The 13,145-nt window shown below is 45.6% G+C and overlaps 2 protein-coding genes across 2 annotated transcripts; one reads left to right on the forward strand and one right to left on the reverse strand.

Annotated features, from left to right (window-relative positions):
* On the reverse strand, positions 1-3,266 carry LOC146972566 (uncharacterized). Its single transcript, XM_085802955.1, has 2 exons — positions 3,126-3,266; positions 1-1,714 (listed from the first exon to the last, which is right to left on the reverse strand). The coding sequence occupies exons 1-2, from the start codon at positions 3,142-3,144 to the stop codon at positions 207-209; spliced, it is 1,527 nt and encodes a 508-aa protein (XP_085659081.1). The 5' UTR covers positions 3,145-3,266; the 3' UTR covers positions 1-206.
* Positions 3,267-4,404: 1,138 nt separating this feature from the next.
* On the forward strand, positions 4,405-9,543 carry rrp15 (ribosomal RNA processing 15 homolog). Its single transcript, XM_085802956.1, has 5 exons — positions 4,405-4,526; positions 5,930-6,261; positions 6,414-6,511; positions 8,172-8,367; positions 9,038-9,543. The coding sequence occupies exons 1-5, from the start codon at positions 4,430-4,432 to the stop codon at positions 9,191-9,193; spliced, it is 879 nt and encodes a 292-aa protein (XP_085659082.1). The 5' UTR covers positions 4,405-4,429; the 3' UTR covers positions 9,194-9,543.
* The last annotated feature ends 3,602 nt before the right edge of the window (positions 9,544-13,145 follow it).

Consider the following 13,145-nt stretch of genomic DNA (forward strand, 5'->3'; position numbering starts at 1 on the left):
CTCTGCTCCACCGTTCTAAAAATAGCTTGCACCGACAATTAAAGGTGACAAACCTACTCCTAAGACTATAGCGATTATGGCAATGGGCCAGTTTGCTAAAATGTTGAACTATCCCTTTAACTAAACACAGTCAACACACAGGTACAGTAAGTGCAGCGGACACACACCTTCCCAGCGGGGGTTTGGGGGTCTCCTGACTCTTTACGTTAGAACGGGTTGGTCATGGCGAACACGTACGCCACGGGCACCTGCAGCCCGATGTTGACGACGTGCCACTTCCCCATCACTAACGCTCCGGCGCTCAGACCCGTGACCGTCGCCACCGTCCCCGCCCACGAGCTCCACCGCCCGGCCACGGCCGAGGCGGCGCCCACCGAGACCCCCGCCGCCCCGACCACCCCCAGCAGCGCTCCGGCTTTCCCTCCTTCACCGAGAACCGGCGCCAAAACCTCCACGGCGGCCAGTAAACCCCCGGCGACCAAAGCGGCGCCGGCCACGACTCTAACTTCCCCGGCCGCTCGCCTCACCAGCGGGCCGCCGACCGTGGCGCCCAACGCCAGCTGGGACAGTTTCGCCACGAAGAAAGCAGCGTTCAGAGCCTCCAAGGACGACTGATGGTTCATGCGACCGCCGACATCCTCCTTATTGGGCTGGATCTTCCCGCCGGCCTTGTGCACCTTCATGGCGGTTGTCACGACGACCTGGCCGGCGTGCAGGGTGAGGATGGCGATGACGAAGGTGGCGAGCATCCCCATGCATCCCACCAGCATCCAGAACTTGAAGTCGGAGGAGTTCAGGAGCACGTAGGCGATGACGCCGACCAGAGCCAGGAGCACGATGAACACCGACTGGTGGCCGCCGTAGCCGAACACCCCGAACGCCGACGTCACCGCGGCGACCAACGTCATCGGGATCCCCGCGAAGGCCAGGAAGTCCACGTGTCTCATCACCACGGTGTTGATCCAGTCCTGGATGGTTCTCTGCTCCATCTCCGCCTCCTCGCTCTCCGCCTTCCTCCTCTCCAGCTCCTCCCTCTTTCTCCGCTCAGACTCCCACGCCGTCATGTCCGCCGCCGCCGCTTTGCCGCCTTTCTCCAGCGACAGGATCCTCTGCTCCACCTGCGCCGCCGCTCTCTGTCTCTGCTCAGCCTCTGTGATCTCGATCTCTTTCCTCTCCTTGTCCCACACCACAGATCCCAGGGTGCAACAGGCCTCCGACTGCTTCCAGAGGAACTTGAAGATGAAGTGCAGCGGCGGTTTGAGCGCCGTGAAGATGCACAGCGCCCACAACAGCCCGACCATCCCAAAGTTCTTCACGATCCACTCCACGGCGATCCCCAGCGTGGCGCCGCTCAGCGTGGTCCCGAAGGCCCCGGCCAGTCCGGCTGAGGCCCACAACCCGGGGGTGTTTGTGGTGGTGGCGTGGGAGGAGGAGCCGCAGCTCCACGTGGCCACGAACACCGACGCCACGGCCGCCGCCAGAATCACTCCGGCCACGACCGAGGTCATCGCCGTGGTCAGAGCGGTGGCTCCCATCAGGGTCCCCAGCCCCAGAGCTCCCACAGTCTGGACCTCCTCTATCACCGGTTTCAGCAGCTGTGGCGTGGTCATCACGGCCAGGATCTGGTCCACCGGGTCCTCGGTGGCGCCCAGTATGCAGCCGCCCACGGCTCCCAGCGCGAAGCCCACGGCTGCCTCTTTGAAGGGGCCTCGAGCTGTTGACACAAGACAAGACAAGACAACTGTTCATTTATGTTTCTACAGAGGAAAATTTAAAGGGACTACGAGGACTTTCAGAAACACTACATTTCCCATGAGCCTCCATGCGCATGATGAAATTCTTGGACGGGCGCAAAACGGAAGAAAGGAAAACATTTGCAAAGAATGTTTTCATTGATCGAGAACGAAAGTCGGAGGTTCGAAGACGATCAGATACCGTCGTAGTTCCGAGTCGACGATAAACGATGCCAATTAGCGATTATTATTCTAGTGATATGTTATTCCCATGTTACTCCCATGACCTGCCGGGCAGCGTCCGGGAAACCAAAACTAGGAAATGCTGTGCGAGTCGACCACTAAATAATAATATCAACATAACTATTAAGACAAAACAATATATTTATCGAAAATGGACCCATTAACAAGTGGGTAACGTAGATTCATCCACATTAATATGAGACTCTTCTATAACCAAAAGCAAACTCCTTGGGGTCTCTTTAAAGAGAAAAGTTATGAACAATTGTTGTAGCTATTGAATATTGATAGTGAGGATTTGATTCTGTAAAATCAAACTGAGAAAAATCTTCTGTTATAGGTGTCACAACTGACAGGAAGTGTGTCAGCATGGACAAAATAATAATGGATCAAATGTAACACCTTTCACTGACTAGATAAAGTTTTTTTTGTGATACATTGTCAATAACCTCTGATATCATACCACCCACCTCCTCATTATTGAATCATTTCATGTCCCCCTGTCACTGCCATATCCTGCTTACTGTGCATACCGCAATACAACTCTGCTGTAAATAACATATATGTTTATATATGTCCAGTATTTATTATTCATCTCATTGCACTAGCCTACTACTTCATTGTTTATTTGCACTACCAACTGACCACCTTTAATCCACCAACCACTTTACTTATTTATATTGTACCGTATAAGCGATAAACCAGAGTCAAATTCCTGGTACTATACTTGACAAATAAATGTGATTCTGATTCTGATTCTAGTGGTGATAATATAATAACACGATAAATCTGAGCAGCTCATGACTCTCACTGACTTCATGCTGACTTGTGTCGAGGCGTCGCAGCCTCTGACCTGACTGGCCGATCTGGTTTTACCTGCACAGCCACCATGCTGCCACGATCCCTATCTGTTCACACACAACATGTGACTCCAGTGAGTGACATGACAAAAGCATGTGAGTGAGACGACCGAGGAATAAGAGGAATATTATTATTTTTATTATTAAAAGTAAAATTGAAGATCTGAACCAGTTACGTCAAGAGAAATCGTTTTTCTACTCAACAGCACTGAAGGTGAATTCACAGAAAGTCACTCAATGAAACTGTAGAGAGATTAATAAATAAAATGCAGAAAGAAGATGTGTTTCTTACCCAGTTTAGCCTGTGCCATGTTGTTCTGTGACGGGTTCAGACTGAAGGATCCTCCTCCTTGTGGTTCTGTCCGGGCTCGTCCAGACCTGAGTCCTGAGTGAGTGCAGCTCTCTTCGATCTAACATGTGGTTGAAACTACTTCTCAACTCAACTCAACTATATATATGACAGCAGCTCATACAGGATCCACCCACTGTACCGGTCTGTCTGTCTACCGGTGTGTCCTCCTCCTCCTTATAACTGGTCCTGATCTCCAGGTGATTGGTGTCAGGTCAAGCAGCATTCCTCCTTGTCCTGGTGGCATCATCTGTCATCTTGTCGTGGCTTCTCCGTGCTCTGTCATAGTGGAAAGATGAAGACATGGACCCTGAAAACCCCGCGAAAAAGAGCAATGAACAGTTGAACAGGGCAACATTTGACCAGCAGTGATCTTTGTCAAACATAAAGAAGGAGGATCAATAATTTATCACTCAGGTGGAGGTTATCGGACTGTGACTCAAATACTCTCAATGGAGAAACCAAAGCCAGGGCTGAGTAACAGATACACCCATATAGCTACACCCAGAGATGACAAAGCATGGCTCTATGGAAGAGACACATAGTATTGGATTAAAGTATTTTTACTTTGTATTAGTCATGGAGGAGAGATTGTGGGATTGAGGTTTACTGAGAGTAGGTTGTCAAACAGGTGTCTAATAGTGAAATCTGGACAAGTTTGAGTTTAAAAGTTAAAAATGTAGAATTAACTGTAAAAACTAAGAAAATAAGGAGTAAAATTAAAGTGGAATATCTTATTTCAAATTGTCTTAATTAATACGTTTGTACACAATTAAAAGAAGAAACAAAATTATTGATTTTTGTTTGTATATTTTATCTTCTTTTTTTTTCCATGCAGCAAATATTTTATTGGTTCTGTGCAGAAATATTTTGATATTTAGTAGGGTATAACTAGTCTATTCTATAGCCTTTATAGTTTTTAATAACTTGACTCCAGTTTATTTTAAATTCTAATAAAATAAAAGCTGTTACCCTTGTAATAATACTTTTAGGAAACATCCAATAGCCGTAGCCTATAACAAAAACACAAAAACAAAGTCAGACTATGGAGGAAAAACATGACTTTTTACCGAATAAATAAACAATTAATATCCAGGTAAGATGGTGTGTAATAATATAAAATCTTTCTTTCATGTTTATTTATTAATTCAATGTAATTTCGTTCGTTTTGTCATATTATTCTGATATAAACTCCCATACCTACTGTGTGTGTGGAGTGTGAACGGGCGGAAACCGGAAGTGGAACCATGCTTGCCTGCTGCTTGGTCGTCTGTTCCCACACGGAGCTCTTTCAGTGCAACACCATGATGGCAGCTGTGGAGAGGAGACATGTGGATGTGTCGGGTGAGTTTGTTGTGTGTCCTCGTTTCTCTCGTCTCTTCTGTTTTAACACACACTCACAGGTGTGTGTGTCGCGGGTCTGAGCCCTGACGGACTGACACGTTACAGGTGAACGAGCTTCTTCCTCCGCGTGCTGTCGGGCCAACTAGCCTAGCATTAGCTTAGCGTTAGCTTAGCACGCTAGCACTGTGTTCAGCTTCGAAACACAAGAAAAACAACAAGAAGCAAAAAAAACAGTCACATTAGACACAACTTTAAGACCGAGTCGTGCGTCTCAGAAGAGTGCTGCTGATAAATGTTGTGTTACGGTAACTTAGCAACGACACCTTCACACCTGGGCAGGCTGCCCCAACGGTGTGTTCACGTGCTGGCAGTTAGGAGGTGTAAACAACATGTGGAAACTACAGGTAACTGAAATTAGACCAGTCCTCACTGTTATAGTTTACTGTAATTAGACCAGTCCTCACTGTTATAGTTAGCTGTGAATAGACTAGTGGTCCTTACAGTACTCAACTCAAATTGTATTTATATGGCAGTTGGCCAGAGTGCTGCACAACATAAATAACAGTAGGAAAGCAACATAGATAACCAGCATAGATCAACAATAAAAAAATTAAAGACAATAAGAAAAGTCTCTACAATAAGGTAAATTCAAATAAAAGCTATACTAATGACAATATAAAAGTCGAGGTGTCTGTGTCAGGTTGAGCTGAAAGCCAGCAGGAAGAGCTGGGTCTTTAAAAGTGATTTAATATGCTCCATTATTAGTTTAACCAGCTGAACCAGGCCTAGTAAAACAGACTCCCCCAGATTTACCTATGTTCAGATATAAAACATTATTTATGCTTTGTCTAGTCATGATTTTGATTTTAAATTCAATATTTAAACAGTCAGCGAGAGTCCATCTTCCAGTTGTTGTAGTTGATTATTGTCTTCTTTATTTTTCACCATATATTATCTGGACTGGTCACACACAGGTGGTTTGCTGCTGAGTTTTGTTTGGTGCCTGTCAGCATGCACTGTGGTTATCTTTACCTGATTTCTGCTCCTGCTGTTCACTCTCATGCTGTTTTTCTCCTTTCATGAACTGAGGAATAGTTCAGCTTCATCCTCTCAGTAAAGTTGTAAACGCTTACACCTGCTCTGACACAAGGAGGAGGTCTCTGAATGTCTCTGGTTGACTGTGCGGGGAATGCTTTTTTCATCAGGTTCATGTTCACTGAAGTTTATTCTCTTACAACTTAGACACAAGATCTGGTTCGTTAGTCATTGATATGATTGAAGTTTATGTCCTTATCTCATGAAGAGTGACTGTGGGTAGAAGCATCATGAAGTATTAAGAGCAGTGAGAGCTGAATATATATTGAACTGTGTTATTTTTGTTTTTTTTCTTTTGTGTGACTCAGAGGACGACTCGGAGCCTCAGTTCGAGGTCGATAGCGGCCAGAGTGAGTCTGAAGGAGAGAATGAGCTGGACGGGTCCGACGGTGAAGGAGGAGAAGGAGGGAGCGGCGGGGACGAGGCCGAGGATGAAGATGGAGGAGAGGAAGAGGACGGAGAGAAGGCAGAGGACGAGGATGAAGACGGAAACACCAACGCTGGGTGGGCCGAGGCCATGGCGAAGATCCTGGGGAAGAAAGCCCCCGACAGCAGCAAGAGCATAATCCTGGTGAAGAACAAGGAGCTGGAGAAGGTGAAGGAGAAGGAGAAACAGGAGCAGCTGGAGAGGAAGAAACAGGTGAGTCACACACACTGGTTTCCTCCAGATGGCTTCAGGAAGTCCAGCTGGAGGATGAGCAGGTTTATAAACTCCAAACAGGAAGTCCCAGCTGTGGGAGAACATCTGCTCGGTGCGATGATGTGTTTGTGTTTTTTGTTTCTGTCCAACAGGTGGACAAGAGACAGGCCTGGGAGATGCTGTCCAGAGTGAAACCTGACATAGCGAAGGACCGAGAGAGTGAGAGAGCTATGCAGAGGATCGCCACCAGGTATCTATTCTTTATCTACCAGGTTTGGTTTATTCTGTCTAAAGATGTAACCGAATACCCAATCCTACTCCCATCCTCGGCCAATACAGTAAACACATCATAAATGCAGTAAACATCACACAATGCGTTTTATTTTAGCTGTAAAGAAAACAACGGGCAGTAACTTAAACCACGATTTTGCATTTGAACAGAATTATTCGGCAGCATTGATCTTGCAAGGTTGTTTTTCAGCCAAGAGACGCTAGGTGGAAGGCAGAGAGCCTCCATTCTCCCTGGAACAAGTTACATGTGTGTCATTTATCAGGGATGCAAACAGCGCGCCGAAAAGCGAAACTCGCTTTTTTCATGACCAATTAGGTGACTTGTGTGACTCGTTCAGATCCGAAGAGTTTTTGTTTTTGCGAGGGGGGGGGTCTTAGCGTCTCAGCTGGGGTCAGTAAAATGTTTTTCTAACAGGCTGACAGTGACAATCACGTGAAACTGAGGCGAACTCATTCATGGTCTCTGATTATACTGATAACAGCCTTCCTCCAATGTAGACGCGCGACGTGCGCGCTCATTAAAGCGGCGCGTATCCGCGTGCAGTCGGTGCGATGGCGTTGTTTCCCCCCGTGCACCGTGCATGTCTGTGGAGCTGTGCACCGCGGACGTGCACGGTTCCCTACGTTGCTGTGTCAGGCAGGTGTTTCCACGGAGCTCTGCCCCGTTTCAGAGGTGAAGGAAGCCCTGAGTGGAAAGACATCTTCTCCGCGATGTAGAATGTGTTCAAAGTGAAACTAACACATTATATAGGCCTATATGTCCATTACACACTGAATGAAACATCCCATGTCTTTATTTATTCAGTTTATTTTAATAGTAATAATTATGACTAACATTCAGTGAAGACCTAAAATTCAGTATCTCCAAAATTGAAATATTGCAAAGGATCTTTTTTTAAAAAGCATTTTTAATATAGAAATGTTGGCCTTCTGAAAACTATGTCCATCTATATGCACTCAATACTTGGTTGGGGTTGAACTACTGGAACTTGACTTTTCCATGATATTATAATGTAATAATTTGTTAATGGTGAGCACCCCCCCCCCCACGCCAGACAATTCCTCTCTTTTTTGGTCCTGACCCGTTTGCATCCCTGATTTATTAAACCATCAGAATTCCTCCAAAGCTGTTTAATTAAGTTAAAATGTAGCATAGTTAAACTAAAAATCTTGCATAGTTCCTTTTTAGGCTTCAAGTCATTCAGGATACAGACTTTAGGATTTGTTCTCATTCAAAACAAGAAAGAAAAAGACCAACAAAGTGAAATTATTTCCACAGAGCAGATAGAATATATGCCTGTAAGTATTATTGTATGTGTCACATGTTAATGTTAAAATAACAGCTGTTTGTCTATGATGTTTTCCACTATATGTCAGCATCAAGCAATATTTAGTGCTGCTGGCTGTGCTGAGAGTGCATTGAACTTTGTCTTTATCTATCAAGGCAGAATATTGTTCGTAAGCATTCCTGTAACGGTTGACATGCGCAGGGCAAGCCCATCAAAAAGCTCAAAATTCGTCCCACTCCAAAATCGAACCTGGAAACGGTCCATCCCTAATTCTGTGACAACCTCATGTTGATGCTGATCTACTGTGTGTGTGTGTGTGTGTGTGATCAGAGGGGTGGTGCAGCTGTTCAACGCTGTGAGGAAACACCAGAAAACCGTGGATGAAAAGGTGAAGGAGGTGGGAGGATCAGAGAGGAAGAAGGCCAAGATCCTGTCCTCTGTGTCCAAGAAGGACTTCATCGACGTGCTGAGGAGGACGGAGGGAGGAGGAGGAGGAGGAGGCTCCACCAAACCTGCCAGAGAGGAGGTCAGTCCGGTCATGTGATTGATTGATGTTCAGATGTGTCCTCTGAGAGCCCGTCCACACGAATACGGACTTAATGAATCCACACAAGTATTTTATTGTTTGAACGTTCACGGTATTTTTTGGAAACGCCGCCCCAGTGTTTTCATGTAGACGCCCAAAACGGATCTTTTGTGCAACGATTATGTCATACCCCCCACCGCTTCTGTAACCTGAGCCACAGCGCTTGATGTTTACAGTCTATAGACCTAACGTAACAACAACAAGCCCACTACTGTCGCCTCCCTCCAACAGTGCGGCTGAATGTCGTTAAATCATCACTGATCGCCATATTTGCTTTGACACAACTCCCAGTCAACATTTAATCCACTTAATGTTTGGAGTTTGAATAGAGCGGGGACGCTTTCAGTCTTCTTCTCTGTTGTTGGTGTTTGTTTGCCAGCGCCACACAGGCGGTGGATCCAGATATTTCTGGAAATGACGCCGTGTTTATGGAGATTTTTTTTAAAACAAAAAAGAAAAAGATTGTTTTAGGTGAAGCTTCAGTTGCCTTCACATAAATGAACTCAACTGTGATTTCATCAAGTGGCCACATGGGGTCACTGCAGCCTCAGGAAACCTGTAGGGAGCAGCGCAACATGTTCTCACTGTGTGTGTCTGTGTGTGTGTGCAGGCCGCTGCAGAGGAGAAACCTGCGTGGAGCGTCCTCAGAGACGACTTCATGATGGGCGCCACCATGAAGGACTGGGACAAAGACAGTGATGGAGAGGAGGCCGGTGCTCCTGCAGGAGGAGGAGGAGGAGGCGCGGAGGAAAGTGATTCAGACTGACACCGTTCACACTCACCGAGGGGACTGCGTGGTGCCTTCAGGGACAGTCTGAGTTATTACATACAAACCCTGACCTTTAGAGACAGCTGCTTCAGAGAGAGGATGGTGACAATCTGACAAATCTCTGTCCAGTCGCTGAGGCCGGTCTGTGGAGGAACCGTCCTCTGCTCAGTGGACACGGATGAGACTGGAGGACGGGACAGAGGCTCCTCGGTGCGGAGCTGCAGGTTCTGGAGTCAGAGTCTCTGCTCCTGTCTCGTCTACAAACTGTTTTCTTATCCAAGTGACCTGTTAACTCTGTAAATATGAGTGTTTTGTACAGTAACGGTTGAATAAACAGCCAGTTCTTATATCTCCTTCAACTCTGTGTTATCGCTCAGTGAGAGTGGTTGTGATTTGTTAAAGGGATAGTTCAACATTTTGGCAAATTGGCCCATTGTCATAATCCCTATAGTCTTAGCAGTAGGTTCGTTACCTTTATTTGTCGGTGCAAGCTATTTTTAGAATGGCGGAGCAGAGCCGTGAGCTGCTCAGAGCTACGCTACGGAGGCTCATGGGATTTCTTGGTTTCCCTCATCAAACTCATCAAATACACAATCCAACAACTCCAAAACGCTCTGGTGGACAAGTTGTGACCTGCACATTCACCACGCTATGAGATAATAACAGAACGTTACCAGACAGAGTCGTTTTCGAGGTAAATGCAGAGACTGCTTGCTGAAAAACTGCCCCCGACGGGAACGCACATCAGCGGTTTTGCATGAATTTACCTCGAAAACAACTCTGTCTCGTAACATTCAGTTATTATCTCATATCCCTTTAAAGCAGCTGCTGACTGGTTGTTATTGTCAAAAAGGAGGAAACAGTGTATTTGTTGGGGACTATTTTCAGTGGTGGATTAACCTACAGTAGGAGCTCTGTGTTTGTGGTAAGCAGGACTGTGTACACTTGTGGGAGTGAGTCAGAAGATCCTGAGGATCTAGACACACAGACAATATTCAGCCAGGTGATGAACGGTGCCTTGTCTGAGAGTTGAGAGTCCTGGTTTCTGGTTCCTGACTGTTTCAGGAAGGACTGTTTCTTTTTTTTGTAGAAGGCTTCACTGAGAAGAAACTTCATCTGCTAGGAATCCCAAATCAGAGAAGAGCCAGTCCTCAATCAGTCCTGCAGCAGCTCCATCCTCCTCATAGTTTCTCTTCTACGCTGTCGGCTTTAAGACTTCATAGATACAGGTGTGTGTGTGTGTGTCTGTCCACATTACATCCTATCAGCTCAGTTTATCACACAAGTAGAGACATCTCTGATAGATCCAGAGGAGCTTGGAGAGTCACAGGAAAAAGACTCTGAATACTTACGTCAGTGTAAGATTTAAGTTTTCACTTTCAAAAAAAAGTCTAACAGTCTGTTTTCACTTCATCAGGATGGAGCTCTGAGTGTCGACTGATGAAAACATGACCCACAAATGGTTTTTATCACAAAACTAACAATCTGTGAATCAGTGCTTCTGAATGAACTAGTGTGATCTATTAGCTCCTGTATGAGGAGCAGGCGTTGGACATGACATCCAGACTTAAACACACACACATGACACCACTGCACACACACACACACACACTAACACTGTCACATGTGATTTAGTGGCACCATCTGGTTTGCAGCAGCAGCCTCCGGTGCTCAGAGTCTCGCAGCGGCTGTCGGCTCTGATGGGCGAGCGGCTCAGCACGACAGGTGAACGGAGATGCTCTGATCCGTGGACCGGCTGATTTGACGCCGCGGCACCTGTCGGGGATTTAACGGGACTTCCTGCCCCTCAACACACACACTATACATATATACAGTATAAATATATGTATAAATCCTATGTGAGATTCTGCTCTCCTACACAGGCTACATCAGATCTGCCTGGGAGGTCTGGTTCTGCTCCGGTGTGCATGACAACCAATCAGCTGTCACCCTGATGGACTGACTGATGACATCATCACCTGTTGCATAGAGGCTCAGGTGCAGCTTCCTGCCGCGATAACACATCTTCAGGACGCCAAGACTGAAACACAACATTCCTGAACCCGGAGTTTGTCCCAGTGACAGGTGCATCCAGTCAGTCTGCTGTTGTGTTATCATAGTTTCTCATTCAATTATTGCTAAACACACAAAAGGCTCAAGGCTCTTCTTGCAAAACCAACCTCAAAATCAATCAATCAATCAAAATAAAACCACCACTCATAAGTACACATATATACATCATGTGTGTATAAAGGTAAATATAAATTCACAAGCAAGACCAAGAACAGTCATTTCAGAAGAAAACCGAGCAGCTTTAAATGTGCATATACTGCTGTTGTGTTATTATAGTTTCTCATTCAATTATTGCTAAACACATAACTCCATAAAAGGCACTTCATGCACAACCAACCTCAAAACTGTTTTATCTGATCTGTTTTATCAACCCAATCAAAATAAAACTACCACTCATATGTACACATATATACATCATGTGTATAAATGTACATATATGTTCACAAGCAAGACCAAGAACAGTGAAACTTATATATACATATATGTATATTTAACATAAAATATACACATACACAATTTTCAAACTGCTGTTGTTCGTCTTGCTCTTCCTCCTCAACCTTTTTTTTCCTTCTAACTTCAACCTTCAACAACCTGTGACCTCTGACCTGTTGTGTGTGAACAGTGCGTCATGTGTGCATCACAGTGCACACTAGTGAGTTTCAGTGAGTGAGTTTTGAGGGGAAAAAAAAAAAAGATGATATGAGATCTGCACCTTTGTGTCGTAACTGTTGAAAATTGTCTATGGTTTTGCCAGAACAGTGATTGATTGAACAAATGTGTTGGGGCCTCTGAGGATTTCGGTTCAGACGATGGAATTTAGTGTTTCTTGAGCGATTCAGAAAAAAAACCTCTGACTTGTCTGGTTGTGTGATGGCTTCACTAGTGTGTTGTTATCATTTTGTGTTCACTTTTGTCCACATCCAGCTCCTAATGAACATGTTGTGAGGTGACACAGTTCAGACAGACGTCACCACCAGAGGGGACAGGGCCGATCGTCATTATCTAATCAGCTGCATCAATAAGCATGTTACACTGCAGTTGCATCAGGAGAGACTTCCTTTAAAACCCTCCTGTCGTCCTTCTGGGTCAAATTGACCCAATCTGTTCCCTTCTTCCATCCTTCCCTCTTTCCTTCCTTTCTCTCTTCCTTCTTTCCATAATCCTTTTCCCCTTCCTTCCTTCCTTTTTCCCTTCCCTTTTTGACCCAATTGACCTGATCTGTTCCCTCCCTCTTTCTTTCCTTCCTTTTCCCTTCCTTCTTTCCACAATCCTTTTCCCCCTTCCTTCCTTCCTTCTTTCCCTTCGTCCTTAGGCCTATTTCTTCCTTCTTTTTTGACCCAATCTGTTCCCTCCCTCCATCTATCTTTCTTTCATTTTCCCCTTCCTTCTTTCCTCCCATCTTTCCCTTTGTCCTTTCTTCCTTCCCTTTTCCTTCCTTCCTTCCTTCGTCCTTACTTCTTCTTTCCTTTTTGACCCAATTGACCTAATCTGTTCCCTCCCTCCATCTTTCTTTCCGTCCTTTTCCCTTCCTTCTTTCCTCCCATCTTTCCCTTTGTCCTTCTTTCCTTCCTTCCTTCCTTCCTTCCTTCCTTCCTTCCTTCCTTCCTTCGTCCTTACTTCTTCCTTCCTTTTTGACCCAATTGACCCAATCTGTTCCCTCCCTCCATCTATCTTTCTTTCATATTTTCCTCTCTTCTTTCGTCCCATCTTTCCCTTTGTCCTTCCTTCCTTCCTTATTTCCCTTCGTCCTTCCTTCCTTGACCCAGGAGGACAACAGGAGGGTTAAAAAGAGAGAGAGAGTAAAGTGTATCTTGTTGTCTGATGGAGACGCTTCACGGTCTCTGGAGGAGTAAACACGGCCAGAGTTTCCTCGCGC

This window comes from Trachurus japonicus, chromosome 16, assembly GCF_045865225.1.
Source record: "Trachurus japonicus isolate A0001 chromosome 16, Traja_1.0".
Lineage (NCBI taxonomy): Eukaryota > Metazoa > Chordata > Actinopteri > Carangiformes > Carangidae > Trachurus > Trachurus japonicus.